Genomic DNA, 23,768 nt, shown 5'->3' with positions numbered 1-23,768 from the left:
GCTCAGTCTCCATGTGTGCATACACCCATCGAGGCCCCACACTGCAGCTCTGGGCCGCCTGTTGTGTGTTTCTGCCCTGTATTGGCTTCCTGATCCCCAGGGGCTGGGGAAGCCGAGATCCTCTGTATATTATTCCGGTCAGCAGACCGCATTGGAACAATAATTGCACATACCCTTTCAGCACTCCACTAACGAGACCTTACTGTAAGTCCTTTAAAGGGAGCACCTGTATCTTTTTAAGCACTGTGATTTTCAGTGCAAGCTTGAAACATGATATCCTTTGCAAATGTAATTGAATTTTTGTCTTGTTTTAATCAGATAAATATTCTTCATTTTTCTAAACTGGTGTGGAGTATTTTTGTGGTGTGTTTTTCTCTGTTACTGTAATTTAAATATTGCACAAATGCTTTAAACATTGCATTTCAAATTAAGCCTGACTGCTGTGTGCCGAGCTACCAGACGGTGAGCACAGGTTAATTTAGAGGGTGCAACTAACTTACCCTGACTAGGATTGTGGTCCCTACTTGGACAGGGTGCATACCTCTGCAACCTAGAAACCCAGTTTCTAACATTCAGTTAGGGCAGAGATTCATTAATTCCATAATGTGATGCACTTAGAATTTTCTTTGTGGTAGTTAGTCACATGTGTCTAACAAACCCTGGGTAAAGAAGACTGCATGTGGTAAATGTGTCAGCCCACTTCAGCCATTGGTTTTGTTGACCTGTGAGAGAGGAACTTTTGCCTGATCACATGTGAACACACTACTAAAATTGAGTGTGCATCAGTGCCAGGGCTGGTAGATCAATCCCTTAGTTTTCTATTTTCTTCTTTTATAGCTTCCTTTTCATGGTATTTATTTACTTATTTATTTATTAGGCCCATCCAGCCACGCCACTCCTCTGAGAAAGCTACTGGATTAATGGCTTTTGCTGCACCTTTCATCCTCAGTGTGCTGCATACCACATAGCCACTGCGTCTAAACTGGGCAGCCATCTTGAATGATATTATGTCATTGTTTTACCGTTCCAAGATGGTCACAGTGCTTATAAGCAGCAACGGCCTTTGTGGATAATTTTATCACTGACATACTTTGAACAATACCATTTCAAAATCACTGCCAATAGAAGTGTTTATTGAGCGGCCATCTTGAAATGGTATTGTGCATCGTATAGTTTACCTTTGTAAGATTACTGACACTGATTCTAAATGAGATGGTCATGTGAGAATTTTAAAACACTGAAACAATGTACACAAAAAGATTCTAAAAAGCCAGTGCTAGGTTTATTTTATCTTTTACATTTTATTTAATATCCAGCTTATGCCTGCAGCATTTATAATTGTTTTAGACTTTTAATGTATCTTACTTATGTTTTTGAGTATGTTTTATTGTGAAAGAATGGGTGGATGAATGCAAGAATGAATCTGTGGATGGATGCATGAGAGCAGGCATCAGTGACAGAGTGTATATATGGTGAGTTAATGAGCGTCCAAACTCACAAGTGACTGAAGAGGCACTTTCACTTTTAAACCAGTCCTATTGCCAATACTTGATCTTTACATTACTTCTCAATGGACAAAACGTATATTCACACTGGATATTCGGCAGAGATGAATTAATTCCTCAGTTTGGTATGAGAAGTGGGGAATGGGAAGGGTCTGACTTAAATTGTTGATCAGCAAGGATTGTTCTTCAAAGTGGCATTGGCGCTCTATTACTGTGCCCTCTACGTCCATGATGAGTATGTTATAATCAGACTCCACTTGAGTGTGTTATACCTAGATTGTCAAAGTATTACATATAGAGTGAGACTTTTTTTTGCAAACAGACCCATATGAAACTATCTTTACCTTGAAACTTGAATCAAAATGTACCCATTCTCAAAATGTCCAAAGCCTGGGGGCTCTAGATCGTTGAAAAAGCTTCAATTATCTTCTTCCCCTTTTATGTTCACTTTCAGATTAGTGCCTCCATCCTACTGGGTTAAGGAGCAGGGAAACATAACAATGAAGCTGCAAAGGTTAACACCAGCAAATAAGAGTTGAATCCAGTATTTGCAACAGGTTTTAACATGAGCCTTGAAAACCATCATTGATGTATCTTGCTGACATACATTGATTTCTTTCGAGTTGTCTTTGAGTTTCCTTTAGAGTGACTCACATCATGGGCAAAAAATAGTAATCCACAAAAAGGCCCATCTTATCAAAAGGGATTGACAAGGTGCATATGTATTTTTTTCCAGTGCTTAATTTGAGCCAGTGGTTTCCAGTGTGGGGGCACCGGCACTGATTTTTGAGTGACGGCACTGATTTTTCTGCCTCAAGCATTTACTGTGAGCAAAACACACATATGGGAAAGGCAGAGGAAGAGAAAAACAAAAAAACGTAATAACGGGAGAAAACTGCAAGAGTGAGCTGAAGGGGCATGGAGTGGCTGTAAGTGGATTATAGAGGCCCTAGGTGGCGTCAGGATTACGCTGCCTCAGTATTCTGTGCTCGCACATGTAATTACAGCAGCCGCAATTTTCAGGGGAGAGCTTTGGGCACCGACACGTTTTTACTTCCGTTTTTTCCCTAACTTTGGCAAAGTTATTTGGAAATCTATGCAGCTTCTTGAAAGTCTGCGCTTTGCTTCAAATGTTTGAAAATATTGACTTTTGTGATGTTTTATGTTGCACTGTTCCCTATTTAACAGTGATGATCATAAGAAATACTAGGGAGGGGCCTGCAGCGCTGCTGAAAGCTCCAGCTCACTGAAATTCATAAACTGCGCTTCCGTCTCACACGTCTTGATTCACCACCCTCCTGAGCGATTCATCCCATAACAATCTCAGCAACTGCACCTTGGTGCGCAACACGCATGACATTGAAACACTTGGTAAACAGGCTGAAAATAGACAACTATCTTCCAACAACAAAACCTGCACGGCAGAGCTTGCTGCTCATGCAGGCATTTGCTTAAGTGTCGCCCATAGTGGCAGTAGGCATATAAGTGTTACAATACTCTACAATAAAATACTAAGAAAATGCTCCTCCGTTTGATATACTTTGCAGAAGATAGTTCTTTTTGCAGAGTGGTGGTGCTCGTAGACAAACTCAGCAAAGCTACATTTGCAAAGAAACATTCTGCAAAACGTTCTGTATTGCGAAACGTTTTGCAAATGGTAAACTCTTAGAGAACTATTCTGCATACTTTTTCCAGATTGGTTTGATATTATTAGAGTGAAAATTGTCTCGCTGCGATGAAAGTAATCTTAAAGCGTGGAATACATTTTGCTCGGGTTATTATAATAAACAAGGAAACTTTGCACACTTCGCATAAAAAAATCCGTTAATTTCACCATCAAAACGAAAACCTCACATTCCTAAGTGAACGTGTATGTATAAATGTATTTTTTCCTGCAAAGATTTTTTTTTTCTTATCCATACTTTGTGAAAAGTGGTAGCTCCAGTCTTTGGAACGGCTTATCATTTTGTGAGAAGATGCCTTTTTTGTTTATTTCTGTCCTCATCTTTTTGTTCGAATTGAGCTTGTGCATTTACACCCATTTCAATTAAAACAAAGGTAGATAGTCATGCAGAAGAACTATTCTATTTTGTTTTCCAGTAAATGTGGCATACAACTAAGATATAACTAAAAATATATGACAGACAGTAGTCTACTGTGGTTCACAGAGTTTAAATTGTTTCAGTTACTTTACTGCCATGGATTTAAACAGTGATGTTGTTGCTTGACCAAGCTTTATGTTGTGTAGACTTATTTTTGTACTGATGACGCTCTGTGTACTTTTGTGGTGACTGCTCTCAGGAGAAGTTCAACAATTAGCACAGGTGGAAAAAATAAAGTTCCTACTTTGGGTAAGCCAGGAATAGACTTAAATAAGAAAAAAAAGCACATCTGGGCACAATTTCAAAAGTATGACTCCTACGGTTTATATGTAGTGCAGCACTTGGCACATTGCTTGATGGTGCACGATATCGAGTTTTCAGTTAGCAGCTCGGGAATAATCCTGCTTCCGTCAGGATGAATTTAACACATCTCCTGGGTTCTCGAAGTTGCCCGAACTCCATAATGTCGTTAGTCATAAGTGAACCCTTTCCAAAATGGCGGGTGAACAATATCACTCCCAGAATGTATGTCCAAGGTACTGTAAAATACTGTAACCTTCTCGCCGTTAGCGGGCACTGAGAAAGTGACCCAGCAATTGTTCTGATTTTATATTTTTCTACATTCATTATTTGACTTCTTTTTACAAAATGTCCCACCCTTCTTTTTTTTATTTGCGAACGTTAGTACCCCACGTTTTAGATTTTACTGGCGTATTGTGAATTTAGTTAGGTTTTGTGCCTCTTAAATTCACCGTGCCTAATCTACTTTCACTCATTTCCTTCAGTTTACCATGGCATGGTTCCATCGGTAACGCTACTGTAACTCGAGAAAACAAGTCCTCGGCTGTATACGGGGAGCGCACCAGCACTTGTGATTGACATTTCCCATGTGGGTCAGTAATACTTTTCAATTTTTTGCCAATTATTATGCTTCATGCTTTTTCCTAACTTCAATTACTTATAGTTTAGTCACAGACTCAAACGTCTAGAGAGAACGCACAGTGCCTTCAACTTTAAATCGATAATTAACAAGTCAATTACACTGGAACGCCTTTTACAGCCGCGGAGGGCATAATAGCCAGATTGTTAACTACTGCTTGAGGCTAAGAAGCGGGATCTGACCATTTTCCCTTTCTTCACTCTGTCACATAATCCATGTACTGTATGCTATTTGCTGTTCTCAGGGGCTCAGTGTAATCTCTGGGGAACAAAGCTGTTTCTTTGTCGCCTTGCCGTGATATATGTAGGGTCGAATACTGAAACATTCTACAGAGCGGTGCAATACAATTTTGAAACCAAAGTATGCTGCAGAGTAATGCTGTATCCGTGTGATTATCCCGATTATTGGGGAAAAAGTATCTTTTCCATGAAATCACTTGCAAACAAAAAAAACAAATGTGTTACAGCCAAAGCAAGTTTCTTTACTCTTCAGTAGTTCTTCCTGGGTTTCAGATCAGTAAAATAATGCACTTGAAGTTACACTACCGCATGCATTCCTCTTTTGGATTGCTTTGGCATGCGTCTTCCTTTCCTCACCAACGCATTCTTGTTCTTAACTTAAAAAGGGGTAATTTCATTCCAGCTGTCTTTTCGATTGCACTCGCTATATCAACAGGTCCGCCGTAGGTCTGCTTCTGCACGTGGGTCAAATCCTGCCAAAAAATCTGGACCGACCAACAGTCAATGTATTAATTACACAATCCAGTAGTCAATCAACACTTAGATTTTATATACAAAAGAATAAACAAACCAAAGGTTTCTTTTGCTGTTGTATATCCTCCTAAATATATGCAAATGACAGTACAGCTTAATAACATAAAAGTGGAAACAACACAATGCTAAAGTGGGTACTAAACTACCTACAGTATTTACAAAAGGCACCATAAGAACACCCCCCCCCCCCCCGGTTCAATGCATAGTTAAATATCAATCGTGTGCATCCAACATTGCACAATGTGGATCATAAATGAACAGAGAATCAAGGGAGGAAATAGTCGAGGTTTCAGCCCTAAGCAAGTGAAATGTCCCTGCAGGACCAAGTCATCTGGCTCAAAACCTGACTATATAGGGAGACAGAAACCCAGTCCATTGTTTTTGCCTTTTGGGTCAATCATATGAGGTGCAGCCAGGTGCAAATCACCCTTGCTCCTGCTCCACTTGGAACAGTCCAGCGTGAGCTGCTAGGCCACCCTTCCACATGAATGGGAACACAAGCAAACATCTAAGTGGTCACATCATTGTTGGGCTTCATCACTGAGTGACAACTTTGATTTTGTGGCCCGGGATACAACATACCAAACTCTGGGCATTACCCCTATACTTTGAGTGTCACATTAAAACAGCAAAAGATGATGGGGGCTTTCAAAAGTCTCAGACACTGGCAAGAGCTTGAGACAACATTCAATTCCACCGTTTTTATGTACACTACATGACTACAGACAGAAAGCAAGGAAGTGCAAATCAGTTGCAATCGTCTACCAGTATGAACAATCCAAAATAAGTCCCTTCTGAATGCAAACAGAAACATCCCCAGATCGGTTTTAGCATTATTGGACTCCATCAATGAGATGCTGCTTGTATCTTATGCCATAGCTGTTAGCATCCCATGGCATAGCGAGTATTGTGCCTATGACATGGCAAAGCCATCACACTTAAGGCTTCACATTGAAACAACAAAAGGTGATTGGTGGAAGGCTTGTAAAAATCTCAGCAGTTGAAAATTGTTTGTCCACGTTCCAGTTCATTGTTGTGCTCACTGCGCCTGTCCAGACAGTAAGCAACCTTATGCAGCCTGGTCCTCCTCCAGTGGAAACATTCTAACCTGAACAGCCAGACATCTCCTCTGAACGGGAACAGAAGCAACCCCAGACTCGTTGTGCGTGTTCTGGTCAGTGCTTAAGTAGGTATTTCAACCTGTACCTTATTCTCGACATCAGATGAGACTCATTGGCCAGAAATATTGTTCCCAAAAACACTCATATTTGCTTGCCAAGGTATGGGTCGAGGCACACTGAAAATATCTCCTGTTGTTTGTACAGAGATCTGCTGCTCATCCGCAGTGCTCTGTGACTTCTCCCTCCTCTAATGAGTTCTTACTGTCTTTAAGTCTCCCCATTATCTGATAGAGACTTCTAGGTGTAGATTCCTTATCTTTGAATTTTTCCCAAGTGTCAGACTGGTTTTGGAGTTTTTCGTGAGCAGTACCCTGGTGCGCCATTAGGTGGCGTCGATCGGCTCCATGTCCGTCATCGGAGTCGTCCGTGCTGGATATGACATCCCGGTTCCCATATAGGTGCCACACCGGCGTGCTGATGTCAGTTCTTTTATTTCTATGCCGGCAAGCACTGATCTGAAAGGAGCTACCCCTCAGTCATTTTTAGGTTGAGCGCACAAGTGCTTTTCACCCTGTTGTAAGTATTCCGTGGGCTTTTAACCATGCCCATCTCACACCCTTCCCTTTCACTCGGTCGTTGGCTTGCCTTTCAAAAATCCCTTGATGTCATTGGTAAATGCTTTACGTTTGTCCTGCCTTGGGGTGTTTTGTTTACTGCTGTGCAGATTGACCCTGTCACATGGATTATTGCACGATTGCCGATATACGCCAGCTGGGGGGGGCAAACTATTTTTTTCTTTTTTCTCTCCCCTTCATGCTCTATGGGGCTCAAAGCTCTTTCTGTCTTCATCATCTCTGGGTCCCCACACTAGGTTAGTGGGGACTGCAAAATAATAACATCCCCCCACCATTCAGTGTGTTTAAGCTCTCTCATGGCTGGAACTTTTGTTTTACAGCTCGGAATAGTTTGTGTTTTAAGGGCCTTATTTGTAATATCATTGCAGTAGGCCTGTTAGCTCAGAAAATGTGTGAGACACTATGCCCTCTGGGGGCTAAATATATGGTAACTCTCTGCTATTTTCGTTTGCGGTTATGCCCTCTAGGGGCTAACTATATGATTGCATGACCATGTTTCTTACAAATGCTGTTTAAATTGTGGTGTCATCTAGGGTCTTTTCTAAGCATTACAGTCAGCATATCAGCATAGTACGTTATTTGCGGCATGGAATACCCATAATGCTTTGCAGGGCATTACTTTTACAAAAAATTTTTGCTCATAACTCAGCCTGTTGTGGTCCTAGGACAAATGGACCACCTTCACAACGTCCTATTTCTGTCTACATCATCTCTAGGTCCCCCCATTAGGTTAGTGGGGACCCGAAAATAATAATAACCCCTCCTACCATTCAGTGTCTTTTTAAATGCTCTCATGGTTGTAACTTTTGTTGTACAGCTGGGAGTAGTTTATGTTTTAAAAATCTTGTTTGTAATTTCATTACAATAGGCCTGCTAGCCTATAAATGTGTAATGCCTATGCCCTCTAGGGGCTAAATATGTGGTTACAGTGCATTACCTTCTGACATTTTCTTTTCATGTGTTTATGCCCTCTTGGGGCCTATTATATGGTTACATGACCATGTTTCTTACAAATGCTATTTTCATTGTGGTGTCCTATAGGGTCTATTCTGAGAATTACATTCTAATACCAAATGTTTATTTCTGATCAAGGTTTTTATTGAGTTTACATGATAAATGTATTTGTTTTATTAATCTCTCCTTAATGCAATTATGACCATGATTCATGCCAATTTAACATCCTTATTATACTATGACTATTTGAACACTCTTGGTATGTTTGGGGGACCCTTCTAGTTCATTTCTCTCATTACATCTCCGTGGCTGTCTTGTGTCTGTTTTTTTGTGAATTGTGTTAGCCAGCAACTCTGATTGTAGGGTGGTGAAAGTGGTATTCTATTGGAATTAGCATGGCAGATTTAAATAAGGATGCTAAATGGCAACATTTTCATTTTTGGCTGCAGATGGAGGAAGAAGGTAGACAAAAGCACCTCAGTTACATGCAGAGCCACTGGAATTATGTGGCAGGAAATGACAACATTTTTAGTCAGGGTTGACCAGTTTATGTGGCAAGAAAAGTCGTTATAAATGCACAACACCAATGGCTCTAACTCAAGCAGATGTGAGATCTATTTTATTGCAGTTGCTTGTTTCACTGGCTTTTTTCAACTTTTTTGTCTAAGATTGTTTTGAATGTTCTACTCCTGGTGCGTCGAGGATGTCATCCAGAAAGATCAGCTTTGAGCCCTGTGAATCTTGTCATCGGGCGAAGTCCACGATGGATCCAACCATCGTGTGTCTTTGGTGCCTAAAGCCCGACCGCGACCCATGCTCCGAGCGTCAGGCCATGCATCTGAAGGCTTTGAGGGAGTTGTCCCTAAAGGCGATGGTGGCCCAATTACGGTCGAGAGGAAGGTCCTGGGATTGGTTGCGGCGTCCTCCATCGTGCCTTTCTCACTCCAAGTCCTTAGGGCAAGCGGGTAAGTGAAGGCACAAGAAGAAATCTAAGAAGTTGAAGTGTTTTTTTGACTTCTCCTTGTCCTCCAGCTGACTTGACGAGGGATTGTCGACACTCTAGGCTTCGTTCTGTCGAGCCTGCACCCAAGCCGACTCCGCGCCTCCCTGAGTTTCCGGGAGGAACACCCTGCCCAAAAAGTTTTACGAGGACATGCGCCTCATATTTGGGCAGTCTGATACCTCTGGAGGGCCTTCGGGCCCACATAGTCAAAAGGGGCCCCTTCAGGTTACACATATTCAGCTTTGGCATCCAGGAGTACCCAAGGATGCACTCCTGGATCCGGAACAGCATCTGTCATGCCACCTAGACTTTCCCTGACGCGGGTCTCGATGCCAATGCTCCCGTTGCCATCTGCAGGCGACACCATCCCTATTGTAATCCCAACTCCAACACAGAGCTGGATGGTCATCGTACAACACTGATTACAATGCCGTAAGGAGCCTTGACTCCTAGGTCCGATTCTGAGCCCTTTTCTTATGGGTTAGGTTTCGGGGATGAATGGTAGGGGTTACTGGCCCCTTTAGAATACCAGCTTCATGAAGACCAACCTATGGACTGACGTATAGACTTGGATGAAGCCAGCGGACTGGATACTTCTCCAGATACTGGCATGCTTTTTCACCCTACTGTGGCTATGGAGGAGGGTGCTTTTTGCTCAATAATGGTGAGGAGTGCGGCTGAGGTCCTGGACCTTGAGTTGCCCTCGGTGGCCGTCAGGACTAATCTCCTGTCAGTGTTGCTACAACCGGGAGCTAGCACCCCAGAACACCTGCTCCCATTTAATGAGGCCTTCAGGGACGTCCTACTGGGTACCTGGTCCAAACCCAGATCAGGGGGGCTCCTGTGAACAGGACGATTGGCAGCCGCCACCGCCCAACTCCAGGCTACCCAAGTTTTCTGACGCAACAACCCACCCCTTAGAGTTTGGTTATTCAAGCCTCAACTTCCAAGCGCGTTCCCTTCTGCTGCCTCAGATAGGGAATCCAAAAGGTGAGACTCACTTGGGAAGAAGATGTTTTCTTCCGCCAGTCTTTCATTGCGATCCGTCAACACAACATGCCTTTAGGGCTGTTATTCTCACACGCTGTGGGATATGGTTGCCCAAGTGCTGCCACAGGTCCCAGAGGAGGTCCGGGCTGTATTCTTTCAAGCTGTTTCCTGAGATCCTATTGTTTATCCTTTCCCTGTCCCAGCAGGGCTCTGCTATGGGCACGCTTAAAGGTTATTTGTCTTCAGATTTCTACCTTCTTGTGGTTGCCTGATCAATCTTCTTTGTTCAGGGTTCCTCAAAGGTCTTGCACATCTTTTTTTCTCCATGCACATTTATTATTCCGCAATGGGATCTGAATTTGGTTTTAACATTTTTGATCTGCGCTCCTTTCGAGCCTCTCCACAATTGTCCTTGCAGGCATCTCACTTTGAAAACGGCCTTCCTTGTGGCCATTATATTTGCTGCAGGGTCAGTGAGTTGCAAGCATTGTCATCTAAGCCGCCCTACCTTTCCATCTGTCCTGACAAAGCAGTGCTTTGCACTAGGGCCTCCTTTCTACCAAAAGTGGTTCCGCCCTTTCATGTAGACCAATTCATGACCTTGCCTACTTTTTGTGCACCCCCACATCCTTCTAAGGAAGAGGAGAGACTCCATCACATGGAGCAAAAATGAGCAGTGGCGTTCTACCTTGATCAAACAAAAGCGTTACAGGTGGATAATCAACTCCTTGTGGGTTATATGGGTGCGAAGAAATGTCGTATAGTGCAGAAGTGAACCATCTCCAGATGGCTGGGTCTCTTTATTTAGATCTGGCCAAGAAGCAACCCCCTTGATTGTTTTGCTTACTCATTCTACCCGAGCTAAAACTGCGACCACTGCGTTAGCACAAGAGTCCCAGTCCTTGACATCTGTCAGGCGGCAACATGGGCATCTCGGTACAAGTTTACCAAACACTACTGCCTGGACAGTCAGGTCCGTAGGGACAAGCATTTTGCCTGTTTGGTCCTACAGGACTTTTTTAGTATGAACTTGGTTCACAGACCCACCTCCGGGGATGGCTTGGGTATCTATTCAAAGGTAAGGAATCTGAAACTACAAGTCTTTATCAGATGAACACGTTACTTACCTTTTGTGGAGTCTTATCTGATAGAGACAATATATAGTTGCAGAATCCTTACTGACCGACCCACCCATCCCTGGGCCTTAGTGATGACGCACCGGTAATCAGTTTCTTTATAGCTTTACACTTCTGATGTGGAAAGTCGTGAAAAGAAACTGTCTTCATCATGCCGGGGTGGCACGTATTTGGGAACTGCAACGTCATATCTAGAGTGGACGACAGGTGCAGAGTCAATCTACGCCACCTTTCGGTGCGCAGTGGTACTGCTCAGGGAAATCTCCGGATCCAGTCTCACACATGAGGAAAATTCAGCGGTAAGGTATGTGCAGCTAGATATTGCCTCTACTAGCTAGGGCGTTGCTAAAGGTAAGCAACTTGTTTATAAAGACCTTTTTCTGCTCTCTTGCTGTTTCCAACTGTTATTTCTTGAGTTCCCCCTACTTCCCTAGAGGAGGCATGAATGCCTTTGACAGAATCTTGAAGTTGTCAGTACCTAAGTCATAGCAGTTGCAACAATGGCAGGTAAATGGTCTCTCATTTGATTCCTTACTCTTTTTTAATTCAAAATAGCACAAGAAACAAGGCAGTATAAAACGCTCCCTATGTAAAACTATCAGCTTTCGACCAAGTTAATAGCCAGATAAATTACTCTGCTGCAGTCTCTGCTGCAGTCTCTGCTGCTCCGCTCGCCATCCCTTTAAACACACAGCGAACACCTCTGTAGCCTGCACAGTAAAACCAAAATTCTACCACAATATGTTCAGAAAATAGAAATGGTGTCTATGTGCTATAATAAAATTCGGTGGGAAACAACGTTTTTTTTTTTTTTTTTTACAAAGAATCACATTTTAAGGTAGTGAAGTGCAAAGTACTATATTTTCTTTTGAACCCTAGTTTTAGTTACTATAGACGTTTAATGAGCCCTTGTCTTATTTTTCTGTAAAATGAATTTTACAGAGCATCTACCTATTTCTGGCCAACTGAAAGAAATTATCCACAAAGTTCCAAAACTTGGGGCGGGGGGAGAAAAGAGGGGTTGGTAGTTGCAGAATTAATGCCCCAACATTATTTCCAGTGGTCCTAGCCTTCCCTTGACTAAAGTTAATTTCGTGGAAAGTAGCCAGATCTCACACAGGAAATGTGTAGTTTGCAGAATGGCTTTTCATGCATGAGCAAACGTTGAAAATGCAGCTTTCAGGAACATTCAAAACTTCCTTTAAGCGTTAGTAGTTCGGAAACAGTAGACTAGTATCTTTTGAGCCAGTCCTGTTTTTTGTTCTTTAACACCAGCCTAAAACTTTCCCCATGCACAGACTGTGGAACCATTCAAGTGTCCTCCATCCACCTGCTGTAACTAAGGCAGTCGTATTTGCTTTCCCGGTTTTATTAGAAACCTGACACTTATAAAGCTCTGTAGCATCTTTGAAAGAAGGTCTTTGAATTCCAGCGTGACGCACTAAAATTGAGCTTTGAGTCCCCGGACCAGTCTGGTCAGTTGGTTTCCATCAGATCCTTCATTTCCATCAGATCACGCGTTATTCCTCCTCCAGAAGAACTTTACAAGATAAATTGTGTTTTTTTATAGATGTGCAGATCCCATATTTAATTTAATGCAAGGCAGTTTGAAAGAAAATATTCTTAAAGCATGCATGAATGATATGCTTTCACCTCAAATTAATGTATTCCTCCAATTCTAAAACTCATTAAACTTAATGAGTTACTTAAGTGCCTAACTTAATATGCGAATACATAATCATGTGGTCAAACAAAACTAACTTTAAATATAAAACCATTGAAGCCTGAAATTTCAGTATGCAATTGAGTGGTTATCAGAATGTTACTCATCAGCCCTCAAGGATTTTTTGGGCAGTACTTTTTTGTTTCCATTTAATGAATGTCTGAGTGGAATATGAAAGTAGAAGGGGTGCGTAACAAGACAGTGAACGATAAAAATATGCACCAGTGCACCGTACCTTTAATCCACATTGTCTCATGCTTATTGGCTAGAATTGTTTTCTATGGTGTCAAAAGTGACAGCACAGGCTCTGTTGGCATAGATTGATTGGAGATGTACATTAAGGCTTCTAAAAAAGACTTCGTTTCCATAAGTTGCCTACATTTAATCTGGAAAGGCTCAAGAAGTTGGTTGTTCTTGAAGCAATATAGAAATTGCTTAGTGTCAGCCAAAGCAATTCAGTGGAATACACCAACTGGGAAATGGGGTGAATGTTGCCAAGTAATTAGGATCCAAGCAAGGCTTCAAAAGACGATGTTCTGCAGTATTCTGTAACTACAATAAGAGGTATTCAGGTAGTTTGCAGAAGTGGTGTTTAGAGTTTTACAAAGTACTTTCGCAACAGCTATCTAAGTTAGATTTCTTTTTTGAGTGCACTTTCAGAAATAACCTGGTTCTGAGGGACTGATAGCACACCGACGCAGCTAGATAAAATAGCCATAGTCCTAGATGGAAGAGTACGCAGTGACATTTTTAGCAGTTTGCAAAAACTTTTAGTAAGTATTATTTGGAAAATTGAAAGGAAGGCAATTCCATGTTTTAGAAGTCAGCAAAGAGATTTTTGTAGCCAAAGTAACTTAAAGGCAATTCTTCTGTTTTGAGTGTAGTTTTAAATAATGTGAGTCGAGAGATTGAGCATTTATTTGTCTGTAGTGAGTTGCAGTATAGTGGCCCAAGTAAATGAAGGAATCGAAAAAACGAGATAAAGCTTAATGGATTTTGGGTGTGAGTCAGAGTTTCTTTTTGGCTGAGCGCAAGTATCAATTTTTAATTTAGTGATCCAGGCTTTCGGGAAGGTAGTTTAGGGATTAGCCATTTTTGGGTTTAAATAGCTTGTGCAGTTCTCTGTTTTAATTGATTCGGATTGAAGATGGTGCTGTGATGTGGGAGTATATCCTTGGTGATTGTACAGAATACTTAGCATAAAATGATCACTTTTATCTGAAAGAATTCAGATGTAACCACCATTAAACTGCTACAGCAGTCACATTTGCCATGGCAAAGTGAGATCATTATCTTGGCTGTGTTGAAAGAAGTGTTTTTCTGTACTTTTGGCTTGGTCAGCAGTTGAAATTATGCTACTGTGGCAGTGTTTACCATAAGCATTTAATATATGTTTGACGGATATCCTGAGTTAGCATTAGAATGCCTTATAAAACCACATACTCATGACACTTATTTTTTGATTCTCAATTCTGATAAATAACCTGTATTTTCCAAACGAACTCGAAAATAATAAATTTTGTATTTCTAAGTGCCAACTCAAGTTAAATTGGAGTACAATTGAGATGTTTATCCTTGCAATTGCTCGCCAACCGTGCGTTTACCTGACTTTACCACACTTAATGTCCTATTATGTTATCCCACCTCTGCTTTAGAACGTAGATGCTCATTGGTCTCACAGATTCTAAAATGTCAATCTCAATGTTAGGCAAAATGGATTGGAAGAAGTCCCTTTCTCAGATGTGAGACCTGAAACACACTATCTCATCAGTAAAGCGGTGGTGGTGACAGCAGCCTTGAACAGCTTCAGTGCTGTAAGTTCATCAGAATCTAACTGCCCTAATTATCTTTAGCCAATAAAAGTGATTTTTCAAGTCTGGCAATCATTCAGTCCTTACATTTTCTTCACTGGAATGCATTAATTATTGAAAATTCATGGTACACCTCAGAACATGTTTATGTGACATTCAAGACACCCCTTCCCTCTGCCCCTTCAGATTTAAACCCTATTAATGAGAGAAAAGAAGTGATTCACTTCACTGGAGGGAACTATATAAACTGTTCCACTCACACATTGATGTTAGATAGTTTCCCTTTTGTGTGTTTAGGTATAGTTAGAATATTCATAAAATGATGAAAAGAGATCCATTATTGCACCCATTACTAAAACATCCTGGAGTAGTGTCAGGGGGCATACTAAAGACCTGTTTCTGTTCAAATCGAAGAATTTTATTCTGGAACATGAGTGGAAACACAGTGCTGATGCTATGAACTTGATCATAGCAAACAACAATTTAGATTCTATCACAACATAAAGCGGGGCAATGAAGAAGTACTACATAATCTATTTTATTTACTTTGGCTGTCCTTCTAGTTTACACAAGAGATCAAATGGAGTTATCAGTATTAGGTAGGAATATCGGTTTAGCCAGAGCCACATAGCAGTGTACATAATAATGGTATGGTCTACATAGGAGTCAGGGGAAACATTCTGGTCTGGTGTTTAATAGTGCTTTGTTCGTGCTTGGAATATGTATCCCCAAAGTGTAGGCTGCACGGTGTTTCTGTTATCAGTATAAATAGAAGAGCAAACCCCATCCCATAATTGTCCTAACCTACACCTCTTGTAAAGACCCTTCTTACTTCTACTATGTAGCTGACAATAGCTAGATTAGTAACATTTGTTAGAATATATTATATTTGTTCATATTAACTGGTCATGAGTGACCTCATAGCATCTTTTACATTTCATGATAGATCACAAGGTCAGATCTGTGCCTGAACCTTTCTGGTTAACATCACCTGTAAAATACACCATTTCACAATTTAAATATAGATTAGAAATCATTTCACACTCATTCTTTCATCAGTTCTTTGATGCCATTTCAGAGTTAGTGTGTGGAGATGTCTCTTTCTCAAAATAGAAGTTCATGTAAAGATGGAATGGTTATCACTTTTGTCTTAGAAGTTGCTTGCACGTGGCACTACGTAAGATCTCTCGCTTAGCAAACTGTAATAATAGTTGTCTGGTGTGTAAATACTGCATAGAGCCACGTGTAGCCATTCTGCCAATTTAAGGAGAAACTATTCTTTCTGAATTTGCAAACCTCAGACTAAGATGGCATCCAGTGAAGACTGGACAGACCAAATAACAGTGGACTACTAAAGACTCAAGAGTATACCTGGAGTCAGCCTGACATTAGAGAATGCACTAGCAGGCATTTCACGGTAATACTACCCCAGTACTCTTGTTACGGGTAAGTTGCATTTTCTTACTGCCGAACGTTAACGGCATCGGTTACCATGACTTCAGTTTCCTAAACTGTTTTTTTTTATATTAACTTAGCCCGGGAATGAAGTGCTTGATTGTTCTTTGCCTATTACATCACGTCATTATGATAGGCAACCATTGCCATCCATGTTTACCAAATGGAGATGCTCAACGTAATGGGTAATTCATTTAAGACTACATTTTAAAGGGAATTGAAATATGTTCATTGTGTGATCTCTCTTTAACTGAATCAATTTTGTTTTTCCTTTAGTTGAAGAAACAGCTTGGGGACGATGAGTCCGTCACCAACGAAGTAGTTGGCAGTGCCCATTTGGAAAACTATGCGTTGAAAATGTTCTTGTATGCTGATAATGAAGACCGAGCTGGACGATTTCACAAGTAAGCAAGTTGCTGCCTTCCTTTTTAGGCTGAAAATGTACTTGGAAATATGAAAGCAGCTGAGTGTTTCCATATTTTTGCTAGATACCTGTAGATTTTGCCATACTTAATCAAACTGCCAGCATTCATTAATAAGGGCATATATATGAACCCATTAAATATACATTTGATTTTGGTAAATATTTACTGGTCTTACTGCAGTCACAGATTATAGCACATGAAATTTGCATACTACATAATATAAATTGTCAACAAATTTTTCCCCACATCCATTATTTGCCTACTTTTTGCTCATGCATTCCTTGACAGCTCACCATCTAGCTTCTGGAGTGTGCTGCCAGAGAACAGATTTGTGTTTTTTGTTGAGGAAGATCAGATCTTGGACTCTTTTCTAATTTTCATCTTGCCAGCAAAGAGAGCCACAACTGTTCTAGCCCCATTGATCAAAGTCTTTTGAAGATGGGCAGTTGGTGGTAGGATCAGAACTCTTAATTTCTTTAGGTCTACAAGCTGTGATTTATGTTGTTGTTCTTCATGTTTTCCAGCTTGTCTTTGTATTTGGATGTGGAGACACACTACTCGCATGTCTCCACTTTTTTGTATCAAATTGATCACATTCTGGTTATGCCTGAACTTTTTTATGTAAATTGATTTCTCACTCTTGCAGGATCCACGAGGGGTCCTCTTCTATGGGTATTACTCAACAGTACATCAACACAATGAACCTCTCCTTTCTCTTTACCACTAAAACAGATAACTACCCTCAGTCCATGCTCCTGCTGCATGGAGATTGGGTGTCTACCCTTCCCATTACCTACAGGATATTTTTCTTCTGCTGAGTGTATGCCCTGTCTCTCATAAACTAATGGTACTATGGTTCTTTATGGCTACTTTACAGCTGACAGCTGCACTATTGCCTCTAAGTGGCAATTCTTGCCACTCATTTAATTTTACAGATGAAAATGTTACTTGCTTATCAACACCCTTCTGCAAATTTGTATCTTTAATTGATTTACCAGGAACTCATCAAAATCTCTTTAAAAACAATGCACTTGATGGGCTGATGCTAAAACCCTGCAGAGTAAGAAGGGAGCTAAGGATGAAACAAAAGCCAAGAGGAGTCTGTGGTTTCTTCCCCAATGTAGATGAGACGGTGGCATTCATGAGGCATACAACATGCTGGACTGCCTCTATTGGCATGTTCCATGTTGTTGCATTTCTTGAGGGAGGAACGCCTTGTGGCAAACTCAAAACATGTGTACACCTAAATTGAGTAGTTCGGCTTCTTACTAAGGTCACTGCTCCCAAGATGCCTTGTGTGGTGAAAATAAATGTGTATTTTCCAAATCATCCACATAGGGAAAGAGTATCAAGATGAGTAGTCAAGCAGGAGGATTCACTTTTTAGGACCAGGAGGATCGGCATCTTCCTGGGCTTACGTCTGCAACCCAGAGGATAAGTGAATAACTAAAAGGTATCAAAAGGAAAATGGTGGAATTGGGTCGGGTATGTCTTTTATCTCCTCACCATGCTTCAGTGGTCACTGAGGGCAAGATGCATGTGTTCTCACACCACTGCTGACTTTGAGGTCCTGCCACTTGATTGGCAGTGATTGCCCTTAATGAGCAGGGGGATCTGACCAGTTGGGCTTTAGATGTTTTTTGGTCTTGCAGTTTTTTCCTCTATCCTCCCATACGTTCCTCTTTTTTACTTGAGCAGTTATTGGATATGGGAACCAGTGTTATCGACTTTATTTGGAGGTTTTGTATCCTAGTGTGTTTAGTTGTTGATACACATGCTCTGCATACCTCTGCTCTGTAGTGTTTGATCTGGAGTTGTGAAATTTGTTTTTCTTGGAAAATGTCTTTCGGGTCACAAGGTCAAGTGACTCCTCTCAGTGATGTTGCGCATGGGCATCGACCCCATTGTTAGATTGTTTTCTCTCCACCGTCTGGGTCCGATGTGTGTACCTTGCTCTGCTTCGACTCCATTTGATACGCTTCTTCGGTTCTTTACTGTCCTCCATGGTAATGTTTTTGATCGCACTTTTCTTTCAGAGAATTTGACGGTTCAAGCTCCTTCTGCTGACCACCTCTTGAGGCACTGCCCATTTGGGCCTATCCTTCTGCATATCACCAGCTCCATTGAATATACGTTTCTGGTAATGGAATGCACACCTTTCAGATTCTGCCTGCGTTATCACACAAAATATCTGCATACTGAGATACACTTTGTGTGCAATTTGTGCCTTTCACCTGGCCATAAAGAGGTCGACTGTGATGCCTGTAAATCTAAATAATTTAGATCAAAGAAGACCTTTCGGGATCACAGGGCTCGTTGACTTGATATGTCACAGAAGGCCACGGACAACACTCCCTACCTCTTTGGTGAGGAACACAGTCAAAAAGAGCCAACCACCGATCAAGAAGAGGCCTTCTTCATTAAGGATAGCTGTCGCTCCAATTTCGAAGTGGACATGGAGATGGGGGAAATCCCATCAACCCAGCGCTCGAGTACTGTGGCCCCTGGCCCACCACCGAAGTTGGATAAGCTGGACATACACTAGAGGAAAATACAGATACAAGTGAGGACTGGACACATTATTGCTACCCCTTCCTCTCCACCACCAAAGAGGAAATTGACTTTTGAGGAGGAACTCAATCTACCTCTTCCTCCCAGGAAGAAAACCAAGGACAAGGCTACCAGCCCTGCCTATTATCCTCTTCCTACATCACCTCACCCTCCACCACCTTCACCACCACCTCCATTCCCACCTCATTCTCCTCATCCATTATCACCACAGTTGGACACAGGTGAGCTAGGGCGACCATTAGCAGATTCTGACCCATGGGACATATATGATACAGATCCCATTACACCAAACAACCCAGATTTGTATCCAGCTCATCCCTCCCCTCTTGAAGACGCAATCTCTTACCAAGAGGTGACTGCGAGAGCGGCAGCTTTTCATAATGTCGATTACACAAGTAATCCCTAGAACAGGATTTTCTATTCAACACTTTGGCCTCTAAACATAGGGAGACACAGTACCTGCCCATGTTACCAGGGATGATGAGACATGCTGAGGACATCTTCAAGGACCCTGTCAAAGCCAGAGTTCTCACCCCTAGGTTGGACAAAATAATATAAAGCAGCACCATCAGACCCCTTATTCATTTGAAGTTAAGTACCACCAGACTTTGTTGTCACAACTACCGCATGCAAGAGGGATAAAAGGCTACCAAAAATACTCCCCCGCCCCAACCCTCTCACCCCCCCCCCCCCCCCCCTAGAAAAGGAAAGTTAGCACAAAGATGCTGCTGGGAAGACGGTTGCTGCGCAGGCTGCCAACCATTGGCACATTGCCAATTCTCAGACCCTGCTGGCCTGCTATGATAGAGCCCATTTTGATGAGATGGAGAAACTTCTACAGTACCTCCCAAAAGAATATAGAAAAAGTGGCCAACAGATTGTTATAGAGGGGCAGGCCATTACTAACAATTCCATTCACTGTGCCCTCAATGCTGTGGATACTGTAGCTAGAGGAATTAATACTAGTGTCCTCCTTAGGCGACATGCTTGGTTGAGGTACTCAGGTTTTAACCAAGAAGTCCAACAGGCAGTTCTAAACATGCCCTTCAATAAAGAACACCTCTTTAGCCGGCAACTGGAGTTTATCTTAGAAAAAATGAATAAAGACACTGACACGGCCAAAGCAATGGGAGCAATACAAACTGCCACTCCCAGGGGCTCCTTTCGTCGCCCATGTTACAGGGAAACATATAAGTCCACCTCCACACAGGCATCCACCTCTCAACAGAAACAGCCCCAAACCTCTTACATCAAGAGTTACTGTAGAGGCTCCTTCAGACAAAATAATCACAAGGGTAGGGGCAAGGTTGCCTCTGCTTTCGGAGCAACACCCACTGCAAAACAGTGACTACCCTATCCTCCCCACTGACCACACAACACCTTTCAGGGGCAGACTACAGTATTTCTACCCAGTCTGGGATGCCATCACTGCAGACAAATGGGTATTAGCCATTATTCAACATGGTAATTGTCTGGAGCTCATTACCACCCCGCCTAACATTCCTTCTCGCACTCACAGACTATCACAGGAACATCAGACACTTCTCAAGCAGGAAGTCCAAACCCATCTAAACAAAGGGGCCATAGAACTCGTTCCACTTCAACAGCAGGGCTCAGGGGGATACTCCCTGTTCTTCCTGATCCCCAAAAAGAATGGGTCTCCGAGACCAATCTTAGATCTCATGCCTCTAAACAAGTACATCCCATCAGAATACTTCCACATGTTCGTTTTGCAGGATGTTATACCACTTCTTAAACAGAGTGACTTCATGGCAACATTAGACCTAAAGGGCGCTTAACTCCACATACCAATACACCCTGCTCACCACAAATACTTAACATTCATGAGAGCAGACAAGCACCTTCAGTTCGGGGGCGTGGCCTGGCTGCCGGGCAAGATGGCCGACACCAAGTGAGGCTCCGCCGGGCCTCGGGCCATTAAATCGTTGCATTAATCCTGCAGGCAACTGCGGCGGGGGTGGGCTGGACGGTGCCTCCCCGGGGGCCCCAGGGATGATTGGAGTGAAGCCGGAGCAGCCGAGTCCAGCGCTGGGGCCTGGTGGCGTGCGTGCCTGACGTCGGCCTTGCCCCGCGCGAACTTCTGAGGCGGGGAGGTGAGGAGGACTGCGGCCACTCCCGGCGAGTGCGTAGAGCCAGGAGCGAGAGTGTGTGCGAGGGCCTGGTCGGCGGCAGGGTCGTGCCGCGGCCCTCGTGGCTACTGTTCCCCTGCTGCTGCTTGGCCCCCGGGCTTCCGCGGCCCGCTGTTGTGGAGACTATTTTCGGGCCTAACGGCTCTCTGGACTTCGGCCGCCATTTGCAGCTGGTGGTGCCTGACCTTCGGCGCCCTGGAGGCGCGGGAGGAGCGAACCCGGTGCGGGGCGCAGATTATGCCCTAAGAGGCAGGGGCTGATCTGAGCGCTGTGGCGGCCCGGGCCCCTGGCACAAGTGAGAGGTCGGGTGGGGAGGGGTCGCAGCCTGGCCCTACGATACTCCCCTCGTGAAAGCTCCCGGAAGAGGCTGCCGGGCTGCGCTGGAGACTCTGCACTACGCTGCCTGAGGGGACCTGTCTGGAATTTTAGACCAACAGCGGAACCAGGAATACGGCGGTTTAGAGGTGATGTTGCTGCTCCACGTGTGGTGACTCCCTGAAGACCTGACATTGCAGAGCGCGCTTTTACTGGAGGTGCTGGGTCTGCTCGGACCTGGATACTCACTGTGGCGCGGATTCCCAGAGTGGGAGCTGAGGTCGGTGGAGCGTTTGTGGGCGCTAGCGCGGGCTGGTCTGCTCTGCAGTGAATCTTGATGTGGGCCTGGTGATTTTGAGGCTGACTGTGGTCCTGTGGAGCGGGCTGGGCGGCCAGAGGTGCAATCTTAGTAGTGGGCGCCCGCTGTTTTGGATATTTATCGCTGCCCTTGTGCGGTCAGGAGGCTGTGCGTGTTGTGCTGAACCATGGGCAAATCTGACCAACGGCAAGCGAAACTCACCTTTGAGGGGGGTAAAAAGAAGGGTGCCGTCTCTGCCTCTCAGTCTAGTGATGTCGAGGTTGGAGAGGAACGCCCTGAGGTGTCTGTGCGGTCCATGTTTTTGGAGCTTAAGACTAGCTTGGCTTGCATAGATGCCAAGCTGGACCATGTGACGGAACGGCTTGACCGCATACGAGCCCGAGTTGATGATCATGATTCCCGCCTCGAGGCTTTGGAGACGCGCACATCGGAGGTGGAGGATGCGCGCCGGGGCGATAGAGAACAAATTGCACACATAGAACGCATCCTGGAGGTGATACGGAATAAGAACGAGGACTTGGAGGCGCGGTCTAGTTGTAATAATATCTGCATTGTGGGGCTGCCGGAGGCGACTGAAATGGGCCGCATGGAGGACTTTGTGGAGAGTATGCTGCTGGAACTGGTCGCTGGCGAGCTCTCGCGGATGCTGGTGGTGGAGAGGGCGCACCGGTCCTTGGGACCCCGGCCTCCGCCGGGAACACCTCCGCGACCAATAATTGCACGCCTGTTGAATTATAGAGACCGGGATGCTGTCCTTCGCTTGGCGAGGGAGAGAAGGCCGCTGGTATATAAGAACTCCGAAATCAACTTTTCCGGGGGGTGCGCGGGGCCGCCTTTTGCATTGGTCTGCCTGTCGTGTGGTTTGCTATTTGGCCCATGGGCCCCTCTCCACTAGTGCACTCTGGGTGGAGAGCTGTTGGCCGACCACTGACCCTGGGATGAGTCCTATCAGTTTTTGCTTTAGCTACTGGGGGTGGGCTTTGGGATTGATTGGGTGGGATACTGAAAGGGTCCAATTGGGGGGCCTGCGTGGGTGGGGGGGGATTGGGCTGTCTATGATTGTAGAATGGTTATTCTACTTGTTGTTATGATTGGTCCTTTCTTTTGTTTCTGGCAGGTGGGGACGTGCTTTCCCGTGCAACATTGGGTAGTTGTGAAGTGAGATGAGGGGGGATGATGCAACGGTGGTTCGATGCTTGACGTGGAATGTGCGTGGGCTTAATGATAAGCGGAAGGCTCGATTGGTGGCTGCGTATGCTAAGCGACATAACATTGATATCTGTATGCTACAGGAGACACACCTGGTGGCAACCTCGGTGGACCGGCTGAAAGCTGGGTGGGTTGGCGAGGCTCACTGCTCCACGTACTCTGGTAATGATCGTGGAGTTGCAATTTTAATTCGCAGGGGGCTGCAGTGGCGCACGCGAGAAGTTGTCTTAGATCCGAATGGTAGATATGTTTTATTGAGCGGTACGTTACTCGACAGGGCTTGTCGTCTTGTGGCAGTGTATGGACTGAATGTTGACGACCCAGAGTTCTTTCTGGTGCTGTGGCGTCTCGTGGAGTCTCTGGGTGCTGGAGCGGTGATCTGGGGCAGCGATTACAACGTGGTATTGGATGCTCGGATGGATCGCGAGAGTGTGGCCAGGGTGCAGCATGTCTCTGCGGCAAAGTCGCTGGCGGCAGTGATGCGGAGTGGCGAGCTGGTGGACCTGTGGAGACGGAAGCATGCAGAAGTGAGAGAGGGAACGTGTTTGAATTACGTCCATGGCAGTTGGTCCCGGATAGATCGTTGGCTGGGTACCAGAGATGTGGAGGTCTGGACGAGAGCGGTAGATCA

General features: G+C 43.9%; 1 protein-coding gene across 1 annotated transcript in view; it reads left to right on the top strand.

The window, feature by feature from the left end:
- The window catches only part of VTA1 (vesicle trafficking 1), a 307,826-nt gene that overhangs the window by 93,310 nt on the left and 190,748 nt on the right, over nucleotides 1-23,768 (top strand). The window contains exon 3 of the mRNA XM_069235133.1: nucleotides 16,425-16,552. Within this exon, the coding sequence (XP_069091234.1) occupies nucleotides 16,425-16,552 (128 nt within the window). The remainder of the gene's footprint in view (nucleotides 1-16,424; nucleotides 16,553-23,768) is intronic.

Source organism: Pleurodeles waltl, chromosome 5 (genome assembly GCF_031143425.1).
Source record: "Pleurodeles waltl isolate 20211129_DDA chromosome 5, aPleWal1.hap1.20221129, whole genome shotgun sequence".
NCBI lineage: Eukaryota > Metazoa > Chordata > Amphibia > Caudata > Salamandridae > Pleurodeles > Pleurodeles waltl.
The sequence above is the reverse complement of the archived record's forward strand: the minus strand, read 5'-3'. Positions and strand labels throughout refer to the sequence as shown.